Here is a 27,699-nt window from a genome sequence, read left to right as displayed (position 1 = left end):
TTGCGGTTGTCCAAGAGCCTCTTGCCCTTTTTCCCCCTCTTATAAAAAAAAAATGAACTCGTATAACGTTCTTTGTATTACTCGCTCTACTCTGGATTCACAAACACCCACCTTAAAAATAGGGGTTTGCACTCCTGGCAAATAATCTGCTATTATTACACTATAAAATAGTAAATTAAAGGCTTCTACCGATAAAGATATTTAAGTAGTTCTAACTAGTCTTATTCAAAGAACAAATTATGATGATAATTTTAACACGATAGAACAGCAAAAGCGCTTAATTAAAACGTAAATTACAGGTACATGTATAGTAAATTATTATTGTTGAGCGTTGCATCTGTTGAAAGTGGAAACCCGCAAAACAAGACTGAATATTTTATGACAGTGAATGACACAACTGAAACATACGCAGCTTTGCCAGCAGAATTGTTGCCAGAAAACTGTCTTGATCCTATACAGATCTTCCTTGTTGAGCGCGTTCTTAACTGATTGCTTGTTGCAGTTCAGCGAGCGGTCGCGCGATGGCGGGCGCGGCGACGGCGCGGGTGAGTAGTGGTCCGTTAGCTGGCGTCGAGCGGTGCGCATGCGTGCTAATTATATCCGGCCTCGGTGCATGTGCGAGAGTCGCGAGGTGGGCACTGCGCTCGGGCAGTGTTGTCAGTGAGGGCTTGTGTGCGCAGAGAGCGGCGGCTCCGAGATGTCGGCGGGCAGCGGCGCGGGAGGCAGTGACCGGCGTCCCTCCACCTGCCGCGTGGAGATGGGCTCGCTGCTGGCGCAGGAGCCGCGCCCGCTCGACAACAAGGTCAAGGTAACGACGCGTGCCCACGAGCGCCCTCACGTAAACATCCTGGCCTGGATCCGCTGCGCACTCGGCAGACACGTACCTGCCAGGTTCAGGAAAGCAACCACAAAATTTGATAAATTGTTTCGTACTTGTTCCTACCATAACTTTAACGTATTTATACTGGTTTGAACGATGTTCATTCACTATTTGCCGCTATACGTAATGTGTTTCAACGGATTCCACATCCGAAACTATTTGATGCAATCTAAACAAAGTTTATATCTGAATAATAAGAATTCCAAAGTTTATCTCTTTGATCTCATCCTTAACTATGGCAACCAAAAACATTTAAGTACCGTTACACATCCGCTTCTCCCAAAGTTTGCTCAATGACCAGCTTGCGTACTTTTGCAACCTTGATCATGTCATTGGTTTATTGGTCATTGGCCGTGGGAGTCTAACCAACACGTTCCGGAACGTGACGGCCATTACAGAAGTATTCAGGTAATACATGTTAAAACATTGCTATTCCCTAGGGATCCCGTTTCCTAACTGAGTGTAACTCGTATCGAAATCTTGACAATGTTTCGTTTAAACTCAAAACGATTTTTATAAGTAGTTGATGTACTCCACATCTGGTTACATCCAAATATCATATTTTATCTGTGCTAATATTTATGGACTAGCGACACCAGAGCCTCGGGCGCCCTTAAGGTGGGTTTGGGTTAGCCTAAGATAACCGTCTTATATTATGCACCACGTACGTAAATCTTGGTATGGTGTGTAATAGGACAGTGTTGTGGTACAACCGTTGGACTAACTCTAGAAGTTCGAATCCCGCATCGCATATAAATTACGGCACAAATAAAAATTCTATCATAATACTCGTAGATTATGTAATTTATAAGAATAGGCTATTTCGAAGACAATTCAAGGAAACTATAATTCATAATCCCCGTGCGATCATGTCAATGTCGTCACGCGGGTGTTCGCATTAGCAGCGGGCGATGTTGAGACAGCGGGGAGCGGTCCGAGTGCGGGCGGGCGACGCACGTCCCATTTACATAATGAGTGTCGATACACTTGACTCACACTCGCCGCTTGACAGCCGACACCTTTCACAACCGCCCTGTGTCACTCCACCCTTAACATCTGACCCATTTCATTTTTATCGCTCCAACATCTTGTTATTAAAGAACAATAACGGGCCATGATGTCGTTTAAGTAAATTTGCTTGATACACATTTGTTGGAAACGTTTAAGTATCGACTGGCAGCATAAGGCCGGAATGCGGCTATTTTTGTAATATAAATAATGAAAAATAAGCTCACGCCACTTCATTACCGACAAATGTTTATTAAACCCATCCAGTGTTATAAATAGACAGACTGTAACATCGAGTGTCTATAATGATGTAGATATATGAAGACTCAATAATATTCTAATCATGACACAAACTTGTAATTCGGTCTGATTTACTTCCCTATCAGCGTCACAGCATACATGGCATGACAGAAGAGGAAAATGTGGTCCGCCCACATCAGGAGATGGCGGTGCTGTCTCTAGAGGAGAAGAAGTATTTGTTGGGAGTGGAGCGGGGAGACGTGGCGGGTACACGGCGGGTGTTGCAGCGAGCGCGAGATACCGGCCACGTGAACGTGGACTGCGTTGACCCGCTGGGCCGCAGTGCGCTGCTGATGGCTATCGACAACGAAAACCTGGAGATGGTCGAGCTTTTGCTAGAGTTTGGTGTTGAAACTCGTGATGCGCTTCTACACGCTATATCCGAAGAGTTCGTCGAAGCTGTCGAAGCGCTTCTTGACCACGAGGAGAGAACGCGAAAGCCTGGTGAACTACACGTACGTTCTTCTAGTTAATTAAAAATATTTTTATTTTTTAATAATTTACCGTATCCTGGAATTAAATTCTGTTGATGGATAGTTTTGGCACTAATAACAATTTGTATTCTTGTTAATTATTAAAATAAATTGTACAACAACAAAACCATGCAGACAACAATTTTTTTCCTAGAGTTGGGAGGCCCTACCCCCAGAGACTGCAACGTTCACATCGGACATCACCCCGCTAATACTGGCGGCTCACCGCGACAGCTACGAAATCATCAAGCTACTCCTGGACCGTGGCGCATCTCTGCCAGTTCCGCACGACGTTCGGTGTGGTTGTGACGAATGCGTTCGCTCGCGCCGAGAAGACTCATTACGGCATTCACGGTCAAGAATAAATGCCTACAGAGCATTGGCATCTCCGTCACTAATAGCGTTATCTTCTAAAGATCCGATACTCTCAGCGTTTGAACTGTCGTGGGAATTGCGGCGTCTATCCGCTTTGGAACACGAATTCAGAGCAGAATATCAAGAGTTACGAGTGCAGTGCCAGGAGTTCGCGACGGCTCTACTGGACCACACGCGCACCTCGCATGAGCTGCAGGTGCTTCTAAACCACGAGAAGGGATCACCGCAGGCGCCGCTGATCGAGCCCGGCGCGCCCGAGAGAATGAGACTGTCACGACTCAAACTTGCCATTAAATTACGTCAGAAGAAGGTATTTGCCACATTATTATTTTTAATATTTACTAGCTTCTGAATGCATCTTGTCCACATTTTTGAAAGGAACAGCGGAGGACTAATGAGGCAGGCACTCATGTGTCAGGTGACCTTATTTGACCGGCTCTTACCTGCCAATATATAAAGCGTAGAAATAACTGTACATACAACTTAGACTGAAACTATATTGGTAAGAGTCTATGGCTCTATCTATTCACCGACACTTTAAAATACAAAATAAGAATGGCGCAAAAATGACAGATAAAGTTGTCTTCTCTTTCATTCGCCTCGCTGTTTTCACTCTTTCGCTTTCGATTGATATTTCTCGCCGTCGTTGGTTATAATCTCGAGCCAACCAACAATTGGTATCGCGCTTCTTCTGTACCCTTACGTATTTGCAAAATTTAATGGTTGAATAATAAGGAAAACCAATGTTGATTTTTTTACCTGTCATCCGTTTGTTACGCCTAATCTCTGAAATGGACTTTCATTTTGACGGAACTACGCCGATGGCTATATTATAAGTGCACTGATTTTTAAACAGAAAGGGTTCAACCTAAAAAAGTGAAACCTTAAAAACTGCACTCATAAATTAAATTATTCTGTTTTGATCGAAATTAATAAAAGTTAATTGAAAAGAGTTCCTGGTGACTGATTCACAAGATTTTTATTATGGGCAACGCTTGATAACGGTTGGTGAGGTTTTTTTTATGACAATAAGGGACGAGACGAGTAGAACGTTCAGCCGATGGTAATTGATACGTTCTGCCCGTTATAATGCAGTGCAGCTCAGGATTATTGAAAAACCCTTAAAATTCTGTGCGGCACTACAATTGCGATCGGCACCTTGAGGCATAAGATATTAAGTCTCATTTGCCCAGTAAATTCACTAGCTACGGCACCCTTCAGACCGAAACACAATAATGCTTACACATTACTGCTTCACGGCAGAAATGGTCCCCGTTGTGCTATCCATAATCTAGCCGGCATCCTGTTCAATAGAGCCTCCCACTGGTAAATAGTTAGTCGCCCCTTACGACACCCTTAGGCCTGGAACTTCCCTGTTCATTTTATGCCCCAGGGAAGCACAGGGCACGTTTGAGTTTCGAGTCTGAAGCGTCAATTTGTGTGCCACCAGTTTGTGGCACATCCAAACGTGCAGCAGCTGCTGGCGTCCATCTGGTACGAGAGCGTGCCCGGCTTCCGTCGGAAGAACATGCTGCTGCAAGCGGTGGAGATGGTGCGGATCGGAGTCATGTTCCCGCTCTACTCGCTGGCATATATCGCTGCGCCGCACTCGACAGCGGGTCGGATGTTACGAAAACCCTTCATAAAGTTTTTGTGCCATTCGGCGAGTTATTTCATGTTTTTATGTAAGTCAGTAGTAAAAAAATACCTGTAAGAAAAGTAGGACTAACGGGCGTACGGGTCACCTGGTGTTAAGTGATCACCAGAGGATTCACAGGAGCGTTGCAAGACTTTAAGAAAGGTGTACGCGCATTTTTTGAAGGTACCCATGTTGTATCGTCCCGAAAACACGGCACAAGGAAGCTCATTCCACAGCTTTATTGATTTGAAAATTTCGATACAATCAAATTTATAATTTAAATAGCCCGACGGCGGTCGCTCCATGCCCAATCATAAAGAAAGTCATTTATGTAATAGGAACCTTTACTACATAAACGCCTTTTTAACAATTCTTTTGAATTTCGTAATTCATTTGTTTTGAACATTTTCTGGAATCATGTACATAAAAGCATAAATATCGCCCACAAAAGATTACTAACACGACTTACGGCCGTTTTCAGTAACCTATCTAGGTATTTTAGTATAAGTTACTAGAGATAGACAAATCTATCCTTTCACGCTTAGGTACTTACATTTCGACATAAATCGGCATTGGACTATAACTATATTAGACATAACTATGGATAGATAAAATCTTGTCATTAAACGGTGACAGCAATGTATCCGTAACTAGAGATACGTTATTGAAAACGGCCGTTTGCCGAGCAATATGCTTAATGTTTGTTCCGTGTTACCATTATGAAATTCACTTATTTGAGACTATGTGTATTTGAAAAATTATTAAAGAAATATATTCGATACCAATATAACGTTTCAACGGAACTGAATAAGTAAATTCCAAATATGAGTCATTTCCATTCGCTCCAATAATAGCTAGTTTATTTCTTCGTTTGAATTAACCTTAGACAGCATAATTTCTTGGATATGATTTTACCTTACCCTTAATTAAAGGAACAAATCAAAGCATAGTAAATATATATAACTAGCTGACCCGGCAATCGTTGTTTTGCCATATAAAGTATAATTCACGCGATAGTTTTATAAGTAATAAAATATTGCCTATATTATAGCCTGTACATCATTTTGTTCTATTGTCAATAGTTTTTGCAGCGCACGCAAAAATAGGTTTTCGATTTTTCACCTTGTGTTACAATATAGCAATTTTATTACGGATCCCTAATTTTGAAACTACCCAACACTGAAAGAATCATTCAAATCGGACCAGTAGTACCAGAGATTAGCGCGTTCAAACAAACAAACACTGCAGCTTTATATATTAGTATAGATAACTTAAACTTAACCCATAGTTTCGGATTGTTTTCAAATAACTTTTATTTTGCAGTTTTGTTAATACTGGCCTCTCAACGTATTGAGACCGCAGCCGGTGGTATTTTCTGGGACACGAAGCAGGACACGCCAGTATCCCGCAGAGGGTCTCCGCCGACTCTGGTCGAGTGGCTCATACTCTCGTGGGTTAGCGGTGAGTAGTTCCCTTACACTATCTTTTTTCAAAAAATATTGTAATATTTTGTATGACTTTTGAGCTTAAAGCGGTTTAAAGAACTTAAATTTCTCATTAAGACTGTTGTCACTTACATGAGAACATAAAATCAGTGAGTGAGAGGCGAATTTGCTCATTGCTGCTTTCCGGTTTTTAAGGCGGTGGTCCAAGTTACAAGATATAGCCATTACCCATACCCATACTACCCATTTTAGGCTGAGATCTAAAACTTAGCCGAGTGTAATGAAACGTTAACTTTTGCATTGGGCTGTCTAAGCTCACCATAATTTGAGCTCTCAAATGACTATAAAAAGGATTTCAAAGATTCTGTTGAGCCTACACTCAGCTCAGTAAGTTACTTACGTAAGAAAAGTCTGAGCAAAGTCGTAGTACGTTCTATAGATCGCCTTAGCTACAAATTGCTGAATGAAATTTGATGCTACTATAAGGCTTTAATCTTACACCTGGATAAAATACATCCATTTTTTTCGCAGCTTGTCATTCAAACTTGAATAACGACAGCTCCTTAGCGCGACCTTTCCATGGGGTGACAGTAACGATGTCAGCGGGTAGCGGGTTACGGCAGTCTCACGCGTTCCCCTTCCCCGCAACACCACCCGCTACCCGCTGACATCTTTACCACCCCCTCCCCGCCACCGTCTGTCACCCCGTGGAACGGTCGCGCATGAAGTTGTGGAACTATAGCTCAATCCATGTGATGAGAGTGAGAGGTTGTGTTGATCAGGTTTGATATGGAGCGAGGTGAAGCAGCTGTGGGACATGGGTCTGCGGGAGTACGTGCACGACATGTGGAACGTGATTGACTTCGTGACCAACTCACTGTACGTCGCGACCGTCGCCTTACGCCTCGTCTCGCATTTTCAGGTATCTCCAACAAAAATTACATTTCATCCCCTGCACTACCATGGCAATATATAATTGTCATAAAATCACGCTTGTCACTTTTCTCGGTCAGTTGCTGGTAATCTTAATACTGTCTTTACGTCATTTATCTATTTTTATTTATTATGGTTCTCCAACAGGTACATAGACTTAAATTACATTCTTACAAAGCTTAAAAGCTGTCTCCTATAATACAGAAATCCATTTTATTATTTTATGTAATAGCTGCTATTTCCTGTATTAATACTATATTTACCTTTTACAAGTTACATATATATTTTTATTTAATGTGAAAGTAATTTAGTCTGTCTCTGGTATGGATGTTCAGCTGTGTCATTAAATATGCACTTATTGAAACTCAAAAACTACTTCCTATATGGAAATGAATGCCGCATATCTGAGAAGAAAGGACGCAAGAAACTCAAAGAGATTTTATTAAATAAATTTTGGATACAATCAAATTTCTAATTTAAATAGCCGATGCCGGTGGCTCCATTTCCAATAATTGAGAAATATAGTAACCTTTACCACATAAACGTCGATTTTTTAAAGTTAGCAATACATTTGTTTTGAACATTTTCTGGGATCTTGTTGTAAAATCATATTACATTGCTCCACAAAAGACATACTAATTCGCCTAAGCTGAGTAGTGCCAATTACAAGTTTATGTTTGTTCCTGGTTGTACTTTGTACGAATTAATTAATTTAATGATTTATAATGATAAATGGCAATTACATAAAGATTACATAATCTTACATTTTTCAAAGGTGCGTAGAGAAATGGCGTTAGGTCTTCAATGGAATCAACCGAGAGAAAAGTGGGACGCGTGGGATCCGATGCTGCTATCAGAAGGGCTGTTCTCCGCTGCCAACATCTTCAGCAGCCTCAAGCTGGTTTACATCTTCAGCGTGAACCCTCACCTGGGCCCGCTGCAGGTCTCACTCAGCCGGATGGTGCTCGATATCCTGAAGTTCTTCGTTCTGGATATTCTTGTTATCTTTGCTTTCTCCTGTGGTAGGTGTTTTTGTATTAAATATTTATTTATTATGTCCTTAGTTTCCTTATTAATGAAATTTTAATTTAATTTGAAATGAATGACATTCCTATATTTTATTACATTTTATATTCATATTATTTAAATTTTCTAATGTTCTAAAATTATTATTGCAATTATTTGACGTGTAAAAGTGTATCTTGAAATACCTACTTTTAATAAATTGTTTTATTTGATTTGATTTGATTGACAGCACCAGATGAATAGCACGGGAGTTGCTATACTTAAACCATAGACTAAGAATATATTAGCGTTTAGACCACCTGACAGCCCGATTATGTAAGACTAATTTTGATGTGTGTGTGCGTTAGCTAGTGAACTGATATTCAAAATACTGAGGATCTAATGCCAAACGTGGCTGACTGTTTACTGTTATGGATGTTTTTATTCTATTTGAATAACTGTCTGCCCCAATCGTAGGTAAATAGCATTATACTTGAAATATGTCATTTTTCATACAGCTCATTCGGAAGGCAGATTTTCTTAGAGAAGAACGAGCAAGTAACTCTAAGGTTTGCTCTTTTCAAAACAGAATGGTATTACTAGTTCTTATTTTCAATTAAATTTACAAATCATTTCAATTTCAATATATGCAAAGTGATACAATATAAATACTCAAACGTAAATTATTGAATGTCTTACACGAGTAAGTCAAAAAAATGTAAATTAATAAGTAAAAAGATAGTTATAGTTATTGAGTAGTACAATACAATACATACATCAATCCACACAAACTGTGAATAAAATAAAGGCTTTATGCGAGCATTTTATTAGCTTTTATAAATAAAAAAATATATAATAACTTTAATTTTAAAAAATAAAGAAAATATAAGAAATATAAAACATTAAGCAGATTTCCCGGTGAGAGGATCATTCAGCCACCACAATTCAAATCACATTAATGAAAAAATTCAATTATTTTACTTGTTTTGTAGTCGTACATTCAAATTGATTTTTATCATTCACTAGCTGACCCGACAGACGTTGTTCTGTATATATAATAAATAAAATATTGTTTTTATATGAATTTGTCAATAATATATCATAACATCAAAAATTACTTCGTAAAATATGCACCCTGCTGTCGTAATGAAATTGTTTCACAGCAGAACTGTCAAACCGTGCGTCAATAAATTCTCTCATAGAAATTATGTATGGACACATCAAAGGAAAAACAAATTTGTTGTTTTTATTTAATTTAGCAGCATTTTCCTATTTATTCACCTTTTAAACCTTCCCTGGACTTCCACAAATAATTCAAGACCAAAATAAGCCAAATCGGTCCAGCCGTTCTCGAGTTTTAGCGAGACTAACGAACAGCAATTCATTTTTATATACATATATAGATGATATCAGACATTACACATAATGCAGTCATTTACATGCCATTGACAGTGAGTCATATTAGAGACTGATGTGGAATAAAAATACTTGTTATTCAGAAGAAGATGTTGGAGTGGTTTTTACTCTCTAGGTTCCCAATGCTGGATGGGATTGTTTGGAAAGGATGACCTAGAGCGAAGACATTCATTCCACGAGCATTTCAGGACTGAATTGAACCGAGTCAAGATAAACTAAAATTTACGACACTACGTACTCGAACGGTTGGCTCAGTTGGAAGGAACGCTCGGATGGAACCCGAGAGGTCGCGGGTTCGAGTCCCGCATCGTTCATAAATTTTGGTTACAAATTTTATTAATATTTTTAATCCCAGAAGTGAGGGTTAACACTTTAAAATAACAATATTTTTAGACAATTTGATATCAAACATTTTTAATTAAATTTTATCCAGGGTTGAACCAGCTACTCTGGTATTACGCGGACATGGAGAAGAAGAAGTGTCCTACGAACAACGCACTAAATCCTGCCAATGGCACCTTGCCAGATCCCGACGCCTGCGTTGTCTGGAGAAGATTTGCTAAGTAACTATAATACTTATAATATTTGCTAAGTAACACATTACCACAGTTAGAACATAATAATAATAAGCATATTTATTCAAGAGTTATAGATGACATATTTCAATGTGTTAGTAACTAAAAAATATACCTTAAACTAATGTTATTACTTAAATTATAATCTTGATCCCATCCGGGTATATGCCACTTCCATCTTTTTCCACAACTCCCTATTTTATATTCATTTTCTCAAAATTGATTCCTTTAAAATTATTTTTGATGCCACTTCTTACACTACCACCCGTTCGGAAACTAATAAATTAAAAAATCGGTGCAGTAGTTTTTGAGTTAAGCGCGAACAGACAGACGTGGTGGAGGTCTTTATTTTATTATATGTAGTGATATTGAGATTAGATATAAGAGTTGACTTTTATTATTTTTAATTAGGAAAATATACAGACTTTGCCGAGGGCAAATAAAATATAGGTACTACATAGATATAGTTATTAGAATTATATGCTACGCTCAATCAATATTAATAATAATGATAAAATAAATTAAATTCTACAGTTTGTTCGAGACAATGCAAACTCTCTTCTGGGCAGCTTTTGGCCTGGTTGATCTGGATTCCTTTGAGCTGGAGGGCATCAAGATCTTCACTCGCTTCTGGGGCATGCTGATGTTTGGAACGTATGCTGTCATTAACGTGATCGTGCTGCTTAATCTACTGATCGCTATGATGAACCATTCATATCAACTTATATCGGTATGTAAGCAAATGTGCTCTACAACCTTATTTTATTTATGAATATAATCCATTGTAAACATGTGCAGCTTCAAATATAAAAGTTATTGGTTTCAAATCGCTTGAGAGTTGGATATCTGTAGCGTGCTACGAACTCGTTACGCTCGCACATTTATTTCGGAATCAGACAGAAGACATGTCTCACCCTGTGCTTCCCCGGGGCATAAAAATAATAGGGAAGCCGAGGATTGAAGATGGGTCATGAGAGGCAACTTGGGACATTTACCAGGAGGCTCCTTTGCAGAGGATGCCAGCTAGACTATGGGTACCACAACGGTGCCTAATTCTGCCGTGAAGTAGTAATGTGTAAGCATTATTGTGTTTCGGTCTGAAGGGCGCCGTAGTGAAATTACTGGGAAAATGAGACTTAATATCTTATGTCTCAAGGTGACGATTCATTTATTATTGTAAATGTGTATTGTAGGGTCTTTTAGTAGGCTTTACGTTGATTATATTAAATGTAGCTGTAATTACTGATTGTGTTAGGTTTATAATATTGTGAAGTGAAACCACAAAAATATTTCCATGTCTGTCAAGACGAAACATGTGCCTGCTCCTAAATTTGTAACAACTTTACTTGTGAATGTTTCTGGCAAATAAAGAACTTTGACTTTGACAAGCGCAAGTATAGTGCCGCTCTGATTTTTTGGGTTTTTCATGAATCTTGAGCGGCACTGCAATGGGCATTTCGTATCAATTACCATCAGCTGAACGTCTTGCTCGTCTCGTCCCTTATTGTGATTTAAAAAATATCACACTGTTGATGACACATGACAGAAAAGTGGTCTGTATCGAAATGGTACATAATTATGGTCTCACCTTAATACTTAAAATGGTTTATAGGAGAAACATTTCACTAGTGTTATTTTGCAACTTACATACTCAGCTTACAGTTTTGAGTTTATGTCAACAAGGACGGGTAGGAACTACGAAGATGGACTGAAATCGCCACTCTCGCCCTTTTTTATAAGTGTAACAACTCAATTGTGATAGCCCAGTGAATGTTTCGTGTTTTATAACATGTTTTTTTGATGCATTTAAATCGGATAAAATAAGTCATATTTAGATAATAGGTACCAAAGGAAAACTTATAGAATTTAATTTAATTTAAAACACTTTAATTATCGCATCTCGATCAGTGCCTTAATTGACATATATGATAGACACAACAATCATGTAACAATCGTGAATACTTTTCAAGAAGTCTATCCGAGACCAACTTATTACATGCTGCGTGCTTTGTGCAAAACAAATCAATTTGTTTAAATTGATTGAAGTAGGTACTTATCAGTCAACGCCTCATAGGCGAGCGTATTCCTGAATCCTGCATTAGTTTGGGATGTCATTGAGGAGTTATTAGTTATTACCTATGTCAGACCACTGGCTCGCATATGCGACCTGAGCGGAAATGAAATATTGTTATAAATTTCAATACACTTGTATATATTACGATAAATATCATACAAGCATAGCATAGCATGTGACTGAGGTTGTCGTAAGACAAGTGAAGTAAAAAACATTTGAGATGCAAACAACGCAAAAGCAATGGACATAAAGAATGAAGCTACCATACTTAGATCCAAATCCATCTTTTTTAATTTGCAATAATGTCATGTAATCCTAGAAACGACTTACCAAAATGACAATTGACCCTTGAAAATGCTTTACCTACGAAATTAGATTTTTTTAACTATTTGAGTTCAATATTATTGCTTCGTGAAGATTACTTTTGTAATTATTAATATTACCTGTATGGAGTTAACACAAAAGGATAATAATAGTATAAATTTCTCAATAGTTTGCATGAATAATGTATTGTCTAAGAGTCTAGACAATACATTATTCATACTTTCACTAAGTAGTTAGCACTTTACTAAAACAATTTATGCAGTGCAAAATATATTGCTTATTATGCAAAATATTGAATATTTTAAAACGTTTAGTCCACGGAATACGTTGGTTTACATACCTTACTTATTATTAAAGCAAAATACAATTTAGGTTATAAAACGTAGGTATGTAAATTATGAAATAGCACGATTTGATTATGACAAATTTAGTACTTATAGTAAAGATCCACTTTCTACCTAGGTATACCCTCTCAAATTGTTCATTTTTGTATTGGTATGGCAACTGAACCAAAAACAGGTACTTTCATCATAATTTCATACAAATATGCAGGCAGAAAAGAAAAATTCTCCCCTACAATTAATGACACCCTTGTTAGGGCTTCTAACATTCTTCCTCTGATGTAGGTACTATGTACTATTACTCAGTCAAATAAAGTTTTGAAGGTAATACAAATTTTATTTTGCTTTAATAGTATGAAAAAATCCAGACAAGTAATAAAAATTATGTCGGAGGTACAGTTTGGTGTTGCCGCAACATAATATCTATCATCTACTGATCTACATCCAGTTTAGTTACACCACTCGAATCAACGAAAATTTTACGAGCACCTAAACATAGCACAAATATGGATTTCATATTTCTACAGTGCTTAAAGACTTTACACCGTTCTCATAATTCACAGAATTATGAGACCGATGTATCTCGTACCTTTTTATGCTGCGTCACATAATTACCGTTATATCTTTTGACTTGGAGAAGCTACAATGTACTTTTATGTTTCAATTGGCAGCTCTCGTTGAGATCTGTGATCGGTTTCCAGACAACCAAAGAAAATGTTGGGATAGGCAATGTACTAAACTATTTCGTCACTATATTGTGATTGAAAATGGTCCGTTAGCTTCTTTTTAAATTGAGGAATACTATCACCTATTTACTATATCAACGCCGAGAACTTATTGTACTTGTCTAATATCTGGTCAAAAGAGGATGAAACATTTGAAACAAACATGCTATATACACTGGAGAAATGATTCACATATTGATCGCATATACTAACACCATCCGTAAAAGTTTGATTATTGTACACCATAGATGCAGGAAATTCACACTTTTTATTACGTCGATGCTTCAGGTAGGTCTATAATTTAGTGTTTGACTGTATACTAGCTTCTACTCTGTCGATATAACTTCTATAGCAAGAATTTATAAGTATTTCACACCTAAATCTCTATTATTATATATACATGTATTTAATTTTATCCAAACCTACTTCGGAGAAATGCTCATTCGATGGAACGTTCATAGTGGGAACAGGTCGCTCGCGCACTATAGTTGATTCTCAAGATGACGTTCGACTTTTTTTATCTGTACGAGGATAACGGCTATGTTTCACTTCACTCTTTTGTGTTTTTCACTAGCTTTCTCAAGCATTCTTAGGCTATATCTCGACCCGGCCTAAAAGCCTCGGCCTATCGTCAAGCCAACTTCATGCCGATTCCTTTGGCATTCTTTCAGGAACGGGCGGACGTGGAGTGGAAATTCGCACGCAGCAAGCTGTGGATCAGCTACTTCGAGGAGGGCGGCACGGCTCCTCCGCCATTCAACGTAATTCCCTCGCCCAAGTCGGCTCTGTACGCTTGGCGCTGGCTGCAGCGACGGATGTGTGGCCACGCGCGCGCCAAGCGGGAGCACATGCGTACCATCCGGGTAACACATTTACAACATTGTCATTACCATACCACCATGTAGCTAGTGTAATTATTGGGCTACTTATATTTAATATCTTGAGTTACCAATACGGGTCTCGGAAGTGGATAGAACATGCCGTCCATATTAGTTGTTCTGCTGATACATCCCGGTCTCTGTCGACGCCAGGTCAGGTGTGTTGTGCCAATCCATCGGCAGCGTCGCAGACCACTAGTCAGTGCGACCCGCCGCGTTTGGCACTACAAGTCAGCAGATTGGGATAGGATGCGTTCCTTTTTGCATCCTATACTGACGAGCTGAATCGCCTAGCAGCTGCGCAAAATTTTGAGCTTATAAGTCCTCAGAGGCGCTACATTGAAAATGAACACCAGGCTCGCCTGGTTACTGTTTTCCAGAATAAAACTTATTGCGCTACTAGACACGAGAAAGACGTTTATTTGTTACTATATTGATTCATTAATGTAATTTTTTTTTAATAAATTGATTGGCACGTATTCTGTATGCATGTCGTAAGAATTGTAAGGCTGAGATTTATAAAGAGTACTTATACTTAATCAGACTTTACTTACGTAAAAGTTAGCTGAGTGTGATAAAACGAGTATTTGACTTTTGTATTCGGCTGTCTTAACTGAAGCTCAGTATAATTTCAGCTGTCAAATGACAATAAAAACGAAATCAAAGATTATACTAAGCTTACACTCAGCTAAGTTTTACGTAAGTAAAGTCTGAGCAAAGTCTGAGTACGCTCTATAAATCTGAGCCTTAGACTCATCCCTGCGTTAATTGTATTCGGCTGTCTTAACTGAAGCTCAGTATAATTTCAGCTGTCAAATGACAATAAAAACGAAATCAAAGATTATACTAAGCTTACACTCAGCTAAGTTTTACGTAAGTAAAGTCTGAGCAAAGTCTGAGTACGCTCTATAAATCTGAGCCTTAGACTCATCCCTGCGTTAATTGTATTCGGCTGTCTTAACTGAAGCTCAGTATAATTTCAGCTGTCAAATGACAATAAAAACGAAATCAAAGATTATACTAAGCTTACACTCAGCTAAGTTTTACGTAAGTAAAGTCTGAGCAAAGTCTGAGTACGCTCTATAAATCTGAGCCTTAGACTCATCCCTGCGTTAATTGTATTCGGCTGTCTTAACTGAAGCTCAGTATAATTTCAGCTGTCAAATGACAATAAAAACGAAATCAAAGATTATACTAAGCTTACACTCAGCTAAGTTTTACGTAAGTAAAGTCTGAGCAAAGTCTGAGTACGCTCTATAGATCTGAGCCTTAGACTCATCCCTGCGTTAATTTCATAAAAAATACATTTAGTATTTATGTATACCTAACAGTTAGATAATGTTGTTATTTTTTCAGAGGAAAGCAAAACAGGCCAATGAAAGAGACTTCCGTTACCAGGTAAGAAGGTATCAAACTTAAATTTTCGTTTGAGGTCAACTGAACTTTTTCTAATGCATTTTGTTAAGCTGACAACCAAACCTGTATCAAAATTAAGTTACTAAGGATATATAGTATTTTAGTTTTGATACGCATGATTTCTAACTTACAGTCAATAATCATTAAAATCAGAAATTAAACAACTTGGGGGTGGCATAAAGCGCTTATAGCGAAATTGCCATCCTATGGGCTTCCTGAGAAGTTGTGCAAATGGGTCGCTAGCTTTTTGGCCAATCGGATCATCAAGGTTGTTATCAACGATGCATGCTCCGACTTAAAACCCATAAACGCTGGTGTTCCGCAAGGCTGCGTGCTATCCCCTACACTGTTTCTTCTGCATATCAATGATATGCTGCAAATCAGGAGTATTCATTGCTATACAGACGACAGCACAGGGTATGCTTCCTACACCGGCCGTGCCAACATGTCCCGGGATAGCGTCGACGAGAACTGGAACAAACTTGTGTCTGAAGTCTCGGAAAGGGGCCGACAAAATTTTGTGCAATTCAACCCCAAGAAGACACAAGTTTGTGCGTTCACCACTAAAAAGTCTCCCTTTGTCGTATCCCCTCGATTCGAGATCACTCCTCTAACTGCCACAGCCTGCATTGGCATACTTGGGAGTCGATATATTGAGCGACGTTCAGTTCCGTGGTCACTTGGAAGAGAAGGCCAAACTGGCCTCTATAAAGCTTTGTTGTACTCAGTAAGGCGAGACAGTACTTCACTAAAAGCCACCGCCTGCAACTTTATAAGGCGCAAATTCGGCCTCACATGGAGTACAGTTCTCACCTCTGGGCGGGTGCTCCCCAGTTCCAGCTTCTTCCATTTGACCGCATACAACGAAGAGCGGTTCGAATCATCGACGATCAAGCCATCTCCGATCGGCTTGATTCTTTGGCATTGCGTAGAGATGTGGGTTCTCTCTGCATCTTCTACCGCATTTATCATGGGGAGTGCATATCAGAGGAGCTGTTCGGGTTTATTACAGCGGCCGAATCCCACCACCGGACATTACGTGCAAAGTACCACCCTCACCACGTAGACGTCTGGCATTCCACAACCGCGCATTTCGTGCACAGCCACTTTGTAAAATCAATTACCGGCTGCGGTTTTCTCGAACAGATATGACTTAGCTTACCTTCAAGAAAAAAGCATACTTACCTTAAAGGCCGGCAACGCATTTCTTGACACACCTGTTGTTGCGGATGTCCATGGGCGGTTGCCTCACCTCTCCCCATCCCGTTAGCCTCTTGCCCGTTTGCCCCCTCTTATATAAAAAAGAACTTCCCTACTAAATGAACAACTAAAACAACTTCGGAATATTGATAAGAAACTCGTCGCCACTGTTTAAAATCCACGTTCACAATTTCGGAAAAAATATTTTTAGATTTACGCAAGGAGATGCAAGATAAATATTCCGAAAAATTTTTTAATGGAAAAAAGCAATACCTACAAGCACAGAGTAGGAATGGATACTTACGTATTTAACTACAATTAGTTAAATGTTTGTCAAGTGACACTTATTATAATCTTCTATATAAAATTATCGTGTCACAATGTTAGTTGCCATACTCCTCCGAAACGCCGAATTTTTATTAAATTTTATATGTATATTTTGGAGATCTGAGAGTAGGCCGTAATCTATTTATATACCCCAAAATATTTTTATTGCAATTTTATATTAATTTATATTGTGATACTTTTGCCGAGTCAGCTAGTTAGACTTTATAAAATTGTTTTTACATGATTGTTACTTGGGTATTGATTTTTTCAGTATAATGAGAATAACTTCTACAGGTTGCATCCTATTTTATGGAACTCAATCAACTTCTAAAATCATCCTGTTATGGCTTGCTAGCTAAATGTTAATGTGAGAGAGTAAACATTTGCTGCTTAACATTGGTTGACGGTGCCTTGTTGGTGTCTGCAGGCCATCATGCGCAACCTGGTGCGGCGCTACGTGACGGTACAACAACGGCGCGCGGAGAGCGGGGGCGTTACCGAGGACGACGTCAACGAGATCAAGCAGGACGTGAGCGCCTTCCGCTGCGAGCTGGTGGAGATCCTGCGGAACTCCGGCATGAACACGTCCACCGCCAACGCGGGGGCACCAGGTACACGCACCACGACAATACTTTATATCTATAATAAGCTATCTCCATAAATTACTATGACTAATGAGGCCAGTTGTTTCAGGAGGTGGAGGCGGTAAAAAGAATCGTCAAAAGGAGCGGCGCCTCATGAAGGGCTTCAACATCAGCGCGGGCGGGTCGCTGGCGCCCGTGGACGAGTTCCTGGCGTCGCTGCACCACGAGCACGGCGCGCACGGGCCGGGCGCGGCGCACCACGCCTCACTGTCGGCGCTGCTGGGCGGGCGCCTGCGGGCCTCGCAGTCCAGCCTGTCGGACGCGGGCGCGGCGCCCCGCAAGCACAAGCGCCGCTGGGGCACCATCATCGACGCCGCCCGCGCCGCGCGCGTGTCACGCCTCATCGGCCGCTCGCGCTCCGAGGACTCCGTGTGCGACCACCCGCGGCAAACTCCGAGGTACGCGCCACTGCCACCTTCATATTGCTATAATCTCGGATTGGCATTTTAAGGCACATGTTCTGTCAATAACTTACAGCGGCAGCGAACAGTCGGATTCGGGTAGTGATTCACAACGCAGCCCGGAGCGAGTCTCCCGCAGTGGACCTCTACATCCGCTGACAGCGTTCGCAGCCCTAAAGAGAAAGCGGAAAAACTTCTCGGCCTCTCGGCGCCAGGCGGAGAGCGGGCGCTCGGCCAGCGGTGCGGAGGCGCTCCAGCGAGCCAGCTCGGTGCCGGCGCGGGTCCCGCCGCCGCCCCCGCCGGCGCACCGCCCCCCGCCCCCGCTGCCCCCCACCATCTCCCCCTCCACCACCACGGAGAGCGTGGCGGGCCGCGGCGGCAGTCGGGAGCCGCTGCTGGCCAGCCTCGACGACGACGCTAACAAGGTACACTGCCCCTTTGTGAAAACCATGTTCTAGCTGGCTTACCTTCTTAATGATCTATTTTAAAATTTATTCCCTGTTTACGAAGAATAAACCATTAGTCTTTATTTATTTAGTAGGCTTACTAATTACATACATAATTTAACATATGCAAATACAAACACAAACACGTACCAGTGATTCCAGCGATATAATAAAAATCTTCAAATTAATTAACCTAAAAAATATAAAAGACCTATGGGGCCATTCGACTAATATTAGTAAAATACATAGTAGACATTATAGCACAATGCATAGATGAGGGTGTGTTCCCTGACCTAAAGAAATACAGCAAAGTTATGCCTTTGTTTAAATCGGGCAGTTCTTTTGACCCTGCTAATTTCAGACCTATTTCAGTGCTGCCTGTTTTTAGTAAAATTTTTGAAAAACTTTTTCTTCAACAGCTACAAATGCATTTTTGTAAATTAATGCACAAAAATCAATTTGGTTTGACTGGGGGCTTATCAACAATTAATGCGGGTACTCTCAGGACTCATTGAGCACATCTTTGACGCCTGGGAAGAGTCACAGGATGTATTGGGCATTTTTTGTGATTTGTCCAAAGCATTTGACTGCGTCCACCATGAAACTTTACTCCTAAAACTAAAGCATCATGGAGTGAATAATAAAGCCCTAAGTAAATCCCTGAGTAAATGGCAAACGGTCTTCGGCTAAACCTGTGGGAATAGGTGTTCCACAGGGTTCTATTCTCGGTCCTTTCTTGTTTCTTATATATATTAACGATCTACCGTTTGTGGTAGATGATAGCCATGAGATTGTATTGTTTGCTGATGATACTTCACTTATTGTTAAACTGAAGCGACGTGCAGATATTGATGACGAGGTAAACAATGCACTCTCAAAGATAGTGCGTTGGTTTGAGACGAATAATCTGCACTTAAACAGTAAAAAAACAAAGTGTTTACGGTTCATTACGCCAAACACAGCGGAGGTACAAACCAACGTACTTATAAATGACCAGAAATTGGAACTTGTGGACGTTAGATAAAAAGCTTCAGTGGGGTCCACATGTTGCCCATCTAGCATATATATCGCAGATAGAATCAGCTCTACTGCATATGCAGTTAGAAAGATTAGAGAGTACACGGATGTTGCGACCGCTAGATTCGTGTACTTCAGTTATTTTCACAGCATTATGACATACGGTATTTTACTATGGGGTCATGCCTCTGACATTGATATAGTGTTTGCTCTGCAAAAGAGAGCTGTTCGTGCTATATATCAGCTTGGTTTAAAAATTTAAATAAATAAATATTATGACTGTTCATTGTCAGAACATTTATGAAAATTTAACGTTCACAAAAATCGTCACCTTTTTGCTCTTAATAGTGATTTTCATTATTCACTAGAAATAAGGGATTGAGCGTATCTATTTCTAGTAGGCTTCATAAGATACATAATAGCTTTAAGGGTAAATGTATACACTTCTATAATAAGTCCCAGCCACTGTTCAGGCATTATCTATAAATAAATTTAAATGTTTTATAAAAAAATGGTAAATCCTTTTGCTCCACTGCTGAATATCTAAATGATCGGACAGCCTGGGACCAGATTGTGATTATTTTATAGCGATAGAAATGACTGTACAATATTGTATATTTTTATTGAAAAGAGCGCAAAAAAAGAATGCTGGGAGAGCTTTTTGCGTCGCTTCTTCTCTCTCAGAGCGCCATTTGTTTCTAGTTGTTTATCAGAAATGACATCAAAAAGAATTCTAAAGGAATCAATTTTGAGAAAATAAATGCCTTTATGCCTTTTTTGACGCACGGTTTGACAGTTCTGCTGTGAAACAATATCATTGTAAAAACAAGAAGCATACCTATGTTATGAAATATTATTGACAAAAAGAGTATTTATTTATTATGTACAGAACAACGTCTGCCGAGTCAGCTTGTATAATATATAATTCATAATTCAAATAGATGTATTAATAATTAATGTATTATACTTCAGGACACGTGCGGTCAATGCGGCTACGAGACACAAGCCGAGTGTCAAATACAGATTAACGGGTTGCGGGAGGGAGCGGATCTGGTGGAGCACAGCGAGGAGGTGGAGCGGGCGGAGGTGGCGGAGGGAGCGTCGTGCGGCCGCTGCGCCGCGCTGGCACGTCTGGCCGGCGTCACGCCGCTCCATGGTCACGCGCCGCATCACTCCGCGGGCTGGCTCTAACGTGACACACAATATGGTCGACGCGTCAATCTTTCTTCTTCCCGAACTCTCACCGGAAAAGGCGTTAAATACGACGTGAAATATTTAAAGAGTTTTATACTTAAAAGCGAACGACGACGTCACGAACATCTTAATCCCGCTGTGTGCTATGAAGTGCGCCTACATGGTAGGCACGTCACATAGTCACGCGCAACACACAATCAAACAAAACAATCCACTCTAACATTTAAAACTTTATCATAGCAAAATTGTTACATTTGATGTACGTAACCTAACGGTTACATAAACATGAAAAATTAATAAAGTGACATGTTCAATACATCATTCTCAGACCAGGAAGAACGGTACCTATAATATAAAACATAACTTTAGCTAAGAGTTCACAAGTAGAACATACTTCTATCATTCACAGTTACTCCTTTAACAATACTCATAACAAACCGTTTCATTTCACAAAAGATTGAATTAATGAGCTCGGTAAAAATACATATACCTATTGAGCACAAATCTGAGGTCCTAATTTATATTAATTATGAGAATATATTTATTAATAATTGTTTATTTTATAATATAATATTAAACAACGAAGATATTCTGCTTAATTTAAAAAAAGCAGACTGCATTGGTAGATATGTTCATTTAAATAGATTAATATCGAACACCAATTAGTTAAGTAGAAGCAAATAAAAATTATTTATTAAGTATAAGTAGCTAAGTAAATGAAAACTTAAGTATTTAACAATTTTATATATTTACAACAACATAAAATTATAAAAATACTTTATTGAATAGTAGGTATTGAATTTAAAAGTTCGTAGATAGATAAAACGTCAATATTTGGTATACATACAGTAATACTAAACTAAAACAAACTAAATAATTACTGTTTTTAATGTGTTCCAAATAGTTTTCCATTAATAATAAACTTTTAATGCACGCAGAAAAATATTTACTTGTTTACATAGTACATAAGATCGAACCAGATGAAACAGGGATTTTGTGTACATTTACGAATCATCCTCAGTCAACAATATTATTCACTTACTAACATAACTTACTTAGGTACCTACAACATGAACTTACATACATACTAAAGAATTTATTTATACCTATTGCTGTGTTAATTAGTTAAGTTTAAGTAAATATATAACTTAGCAGAATATAATAATAAGTTCATTAAAAGTATTTATAGTTCTACAGATTAAATTTGCAATCAAAATTTATGAACGATGCTGGATTCGGACTCACGCCTCTCGGGTTCCGTCCGAGCGCTCTTGTGGCTCTTACCAACTGAGCCATCCGAGTGGGCGTGGATCGTAAATCCTGTTCAACTCTCCGGTGGTGGTTCATAAATTTTGGTTACAAATTTAATTTATACGCAGAAGTGAGGGTATCACTTAAAATAATAAATTATTTATACTTAGTACGTTTAGTACATTTGATTAATTCCTAATATTGTTTATATTTGCATTCTAAATATCATCATATACATTTTAAGACATTATAATTATTGAATTTTATTGTTTTTTTAATATAACAATTTTATATTCATGTTGAGATAGCGTCCATAGGTTTATAGGTACATATTGCACAATATAATATGACAGTATGGGTAGTTTTGGCTAAAAGGTAAATAAAACGTTATCTTATTAAGCGATTAAGAACTAGTCAAGTTAAATGAGTCATACATAATATTTTAAATATAATAAGCAAAGCGTCTAAAATAAAGTTTCACATCATGCTTAGTAAACTGTAGGAAACTTAACGCGCCCAGTCACTTTAGTTTATGGTTACCATCCGTCCGGATTAATGTCCTGACTTCTACACTATAGTCCGGATTTTATTTTTAATATGATGGAATATAGTTATAAAACTACACATTAAGTAATATCACGTAAGCCATCTTTACAAGAACTAAAAGTTCCGGACTTTCATCACTTAAAAGTCAGGCTTTTTGTCAGGACTTCGAATTGCTAAATGGTAGCCCAACGTAAAAGATCCATTCTAACAAGAAAAATAGTGGAATGCAAAACAGATTATCTACTTTCAAATCCACTTCCTCGTTTATCTATACTGAACTTGCTCCCAACAGCTTCAATTATTTTATTTATTTTTATCGGTTCTACTCACAATCCATCGGAGTTGGTACCGACTAGCTTCGCACCATTCGAAGGTTTATCAGGGTGAGTGTAGTGAGTGGGTGGTAAGGTCCCGTGGCCACTCTTGCACTGCAGATTTGCGCTCGTAGTGCGCTGCTTGACAGAGCGGGGGTTGCGGGGTGACCTGGCGGTAATGACGCGCACTGAAGCACTGAATCTTTTGTGTCACTTGTGAGCTTCAATGATGTCAACTCTAATTGCGCATATTCGAATCGTTGGAAATGTAATCGCACCTAGTATAAAATACAGGTTAAAAAAAATTAACGGTTGAATGTCTTTTTCAAAACCATTCCTAAATTGAGGAAAGTGAGGCATTCTTTTATAATGTGGACCTCAATCCACATTTTTACAGTATAGGGTCTTGTCTTTATGTGACTGGACTGTAAGACTAGCGGAAGCAATCGATAGGTACTATTACTAAGAAATTAGAATTATATTTTAAGGCTTGTACCACGAGGACAATTTACCATCAGAGGACATTGAAAACAACTTTGTGCATGTATGTACAGTTAAAACATCTAATTAAAAATTATGAAGCAAATAGACAAATCAAAAATAAAACACAATTTCGATAATCATATACAAACTGGAAGAACCTATTAAAAATATATAAATTCGTTTATAATAACTACTAGACAAGTTGTCATTTGAATATTACTGCTACGACTAGTGAACATTTTTATGAAAAAAAATTTAAATCTGCGGCTGTTGTTACATGTCCTCGAGATGGAATGGCGCTAAATAGTAGGAACTATTAAGTAGTCTGTAATGATTATCTTTGCGACTGTATGGACTCGGATTTCATATAGAGTCGTCCTATATTACAAACCTAGGATAATATTATTATACCCTTTTACCTATTATGGGAAATTAGGTTCTTTTGTACGCTCGTCTTTTGTGATCAACTTGTTACTGCTTAATAGCGTGAACACTGGTTTATTCAATAAAATAATAATACATTTATGACGACGTTACATCAACAAATAAATAACTAGGCAATGTTTGCAAACTCTAATGACTGAAGTTAAGAATTGAACGTAGTTTCACGTTTAAATTCTCTTTGTAAGGAATAGTAATTATTAGATAATAAACATCAGCTGCGTAATGTCTACTAGACTCTATGCAATGGTTTCATCAGAGAGAAAAGAAATTATAATAATAAAATAGGGAAGGTTTCATTCTGTTAACATTACATAGGGTATGTTCCGATATGCACTGCGACCACTGTACAGTGTGACGTCAATTTAGTATACTGTGAAGCCGTTCCTTTATAGTTAGTTATACTGGTTACTATTTAAAATGGAACGCAATCCCGTATACTGTCAGCCGCATTTTTTGACGTAGCATTCAAATGAGTGTATTAAAGTTTTCTAGTTCATTAAAAAAACTGTTGTTGGAGTATTGTCAAATTAAAAATATTTGGAATTAAACTGTAGGTATTGTTTATATAACGTTAGGCACTCGAATGGTTTTGACTGATCACGTGATCAAAGTACTGCGAGTACCTTACCTCGAAAACGCCAGTGCTCACAGTAGAATATGCCGGCGACTTATGACGTCATATATTTCCCTAGGGTACTGCGGCAGTTTCTTATATCTCTATACTGGCAGTCCATAACGGAACGAATACAATGAGACTACTACAATGATACTACAATGATAGCACTGTGCAGTGCTCGCAGTGCATATCGGAACATACCCAAAATATACCACTATAACAAGTACCTACTACTGCGATAATAGCCTAAACACATGGTCGGATTTGGTCCGACCTAACCATCGGACGCGGTTCGGTACCGAACCATATTCGATGGTACTTTGCATTGTCCATCGCTCAAAATCTGGTACTTAATAATAATAATTTTCGACCGTACCAAAACCATCATGATCATTGTATAAAACGTTTATGTGATAAAGGTTACTATAACATAAATTAGTTTACTAATGGTGCCGCAGGTAGGGAATGGAGCGACCGTCCTCAGGCTATTAAATAATAAAAAACATAACGGGATATTACATTGTAACAATATGTTTATGAAAAAAAGAGCTCGCTGAGTTTCTTGCACGCGTTCTTCTCAGGTCTGAGGCATACTTTTCGAATGGGTGGTAGTTTTTGACTTTCAATAACTGATATCATATCCTGTTTTAAATAAAAATAGTTCAATTTGAATCGTCTTTACATATGAATAAAAAGAATAGGAAAAGACCAAAAAACAAACTCAAACGCCATTGTCTTGTAGATTGTTATAATATATTTGATTTTCATATCACTTTACACATTATATTATTATTTGTGTCTATTTAATTTAAACAAAAATCTCACTATCCATCGTTCCGCTTTATTTCACCCGTCCAGTACAGTCCTGCTTCTCCCTCTACTTCCTTCATCAAATTTTGAAGGGGGCAAGCATCTGATGGTCATTAAGCACTGTCACCAATTTATATTAAATATTATCCCCCACTTTAAGTAGATTTAGTAACATTCAAGTAACCTTTCTCACGTTACGAAGCGGAGGTGATCACTTCTAGACGAGCGTGCTACTGACCACTAGTTTTGTTTACGTAGTGTTGTTATTGGATAGTGTTATTGTTTATCGATGTAGCGTCACCGGAGGCCTTTTACGTGTTTGAGTTGTTCGTCGTGTCGTGCATGCGTCTGAGTCGAGAGTCGCAGCGACCGGCGACTCGGACGCTACCGATGCGCGTCACATAATCGATTTATATTTTGTAAAAATTGTTGTTTATTTATACATTATATTTTATACATAAGAGTGCGATATTTAATAAAATTTGCACTCACACTGTTGTATTATTTCTTACCCAATTAACTAATCGACGTATAATTAATTTCACTCACTCTATATAATGAGTGCATACACTTTCATCTAATAAAGTTTCTGCTGCGAACAGTTGGTATTATTTCTTCATATGCATGCACCCAATATCGTCTTCGGCGATTTCGAATGTATGTAGTAATAAACGAATCATCATTAGGAAGAAAAGTTGAAAAAGTGTCCAGCTTATGCTGTAAATATCAGTTCAAAAAGCTTCCACAATGGCGCTGGTTTAGGCACGTAGCAATTGTAAACGAATCGAAGTATGCCCAGTTAAAAATTTAATATCATTGTCGACTAAAGTAGTTAACTATCGAAAATTTCAACAACTAACGTGGTACAAAATAATGTTGTAAATATAGGTTATATTTATTTAAATAATTAATTAATAATTATTAATAATAGATTAATATTATTTTATATTATTTGGCGCTTCTTTTAAGATATACCCTGATACTACTGTGGCGCCACCCTAATTTAATGCATTTTTACGGACACTTTCTTATACACATAATAAATGATTCTCCTTGCCTTTACCCTCCATAGTTCTACGGCATTGTCACGGATGAATGTTCTCAACATACGCGTGCGTAATGAATTCGGACTGAGGTTTCAAGTATAATTAAAAGTACTCTGTGGACTGATCGCTGATGTCAGTAGGGGAACATGGGTATCAGTGGATCACGGGGAACAGTGAATCATTTAATATAGTTCTGTATCTATAGCACCCACACATACACGCGATGGTTTCAATAACGCTCTTCCATACCCCGCGCGGCCCAAATAGTCGCAATCTTTCCATCATAGCGGGAGGACGCGCGATAGCGCATCAATCAGTAGGTAAGTACGCAAAAAAATTTTTACGTGCTACTTAAAATTGTCTTACTGCAAAGTTACTTGGATTTTTTTTTATTAAATGCATTTTTTCTTTATATATATGTACTCAATCGTATAGAACCGTACTGAGGTTCAGGAAAAAAGCAAATTATTTAATGTAAAAAATATTATTTGTGTTTTTGGTACTTGGGTTACAGTGAATCATGTTATTATGGGTTTCGTTGGATCACAATCTATTGTACCCCAAAGAGCTTCGATCTTCAAAGTACTTTTTTTACAGGTTAAAATGCCACGTATCCGTAAGCTTGCATACGAGATGGCGATGCTAAATGATATCCAGGTACCACAAAAATGCCATGAAACCAAACTGATAGGTTTTATGGCTTTAGGAAATGACATCCTGATCTAAGCCTAAGAACACCTGAAGGTTGCAGTTTGAGCCGTGCCACGTCTTTCAACCGCCATAACGTAAAAATGTTTTTTGACAATTTAGAAAACGTTATGTCGAGAGAAATTGTGTTTGGGAACGAAACCAGGGTTTTCAATTTAGACGAAACCAACACCATGACAGTTCAAAAATCAGCCAAAGTACTCGCCCCCAAAGACCAAAAACAGGTTTCCAAAGTTACCAGTGCAGAGCGCGGAACACTAGTAACTACGTGTTACATAGTGAGTGCACTGGGTAATACTCTGCCACCCGTAATGATCTTTCTAAGGGTCCATTTTAAGCAACACATAATAAATGACGCACCACCTGGCACTTTAGGACTCGCAAAACAATCTGGCTGGATACATGGAGAATTATTTGCAAAGACATTACATCATTTTATAACTCA

General features: G+C 38.6%; 1 protein-coding gene across 1 annotated transcript; it reads left to right on the top strand.

Moving 5' to 3' along the window:
- Window positions 1–678: 678 nt before the first annotated feature.
- On the top strand, window positions 679–25,993 carry LOC126975854 (transient receptor potential-gamma protein-like). The gene is made up of 15 exons (XM_050823927.1): window positions 679–808; window positions 2,275–2,643; window positions 2,816–3,346; window positions 4,487–4,721; window positions 5,999–6,136; window positions 6,903–7,042; window positions 7,829–8,075; window positions 9,908–10,037; window positions 10,584–10,779; window positions 14,185–14,376; window positions 15,748–15,789; window positions 17,762–17,945; window positions 18,028–18,376; window positions 18,456–18,804; window positions 20,815–25,993. Exons 1-15 carry the CDS (start codon window positions 698–700, stop codon window positions 21,031–21,033), a joined length of 3,432 nt encoding a protein of 1,143 aa, XP_050679884.1. The 5' UTR covers window positions 679–697; the 3' UTR covers window positions 21,034–25,993.
- The last annotated feature ends 1,706 nt before the right edge of the window (window positions 25,994–27,699 follow it).

The sequence above is a fragment of the Leptidea sinapis genome, chromosome 38 (assembly GCF_905404315.1).
Source record: "Leptidea sinapis chromosome 38, ilLepSina1.1, whole genome shotgun sequence".
NCBI classification, from domain to species: Eukaryota; Metazoa; Arthropoda; class Insecta; order Lepidoptera; family Pieridae; genus Leptidea; species Leptidea sinapis.
Note: the sequence above shows the minus strand (reverse complement) of the source record. Positions and strands in the feature narration are given on the sequence as shown.

Bases quoted from the DNA above. Each gene is read 5' to 3' on its own strand.
- LOC126975854 (XM_050823927.1), top strand. From the start codon at position 698: ATGTCGGCGGGCAGCGGCGCGGGAGGCAGTGACCGGCGTCCCTCCACC. The intron at 6,137-6,902 runs GTGAGTAGTTCC...TGTGTTGATCAG, and splicing joins CATACTCTCGTGGGTTAGCG to GTTTGATATGGAGCGAGGTG. The intron at 18,377-18,455 runs GTACGCGCCACT...AATAACTTACAG, and splicing joins CACCCGCGGCAAACTCCGAG to CGGCAGCGAACAGTCGGATT.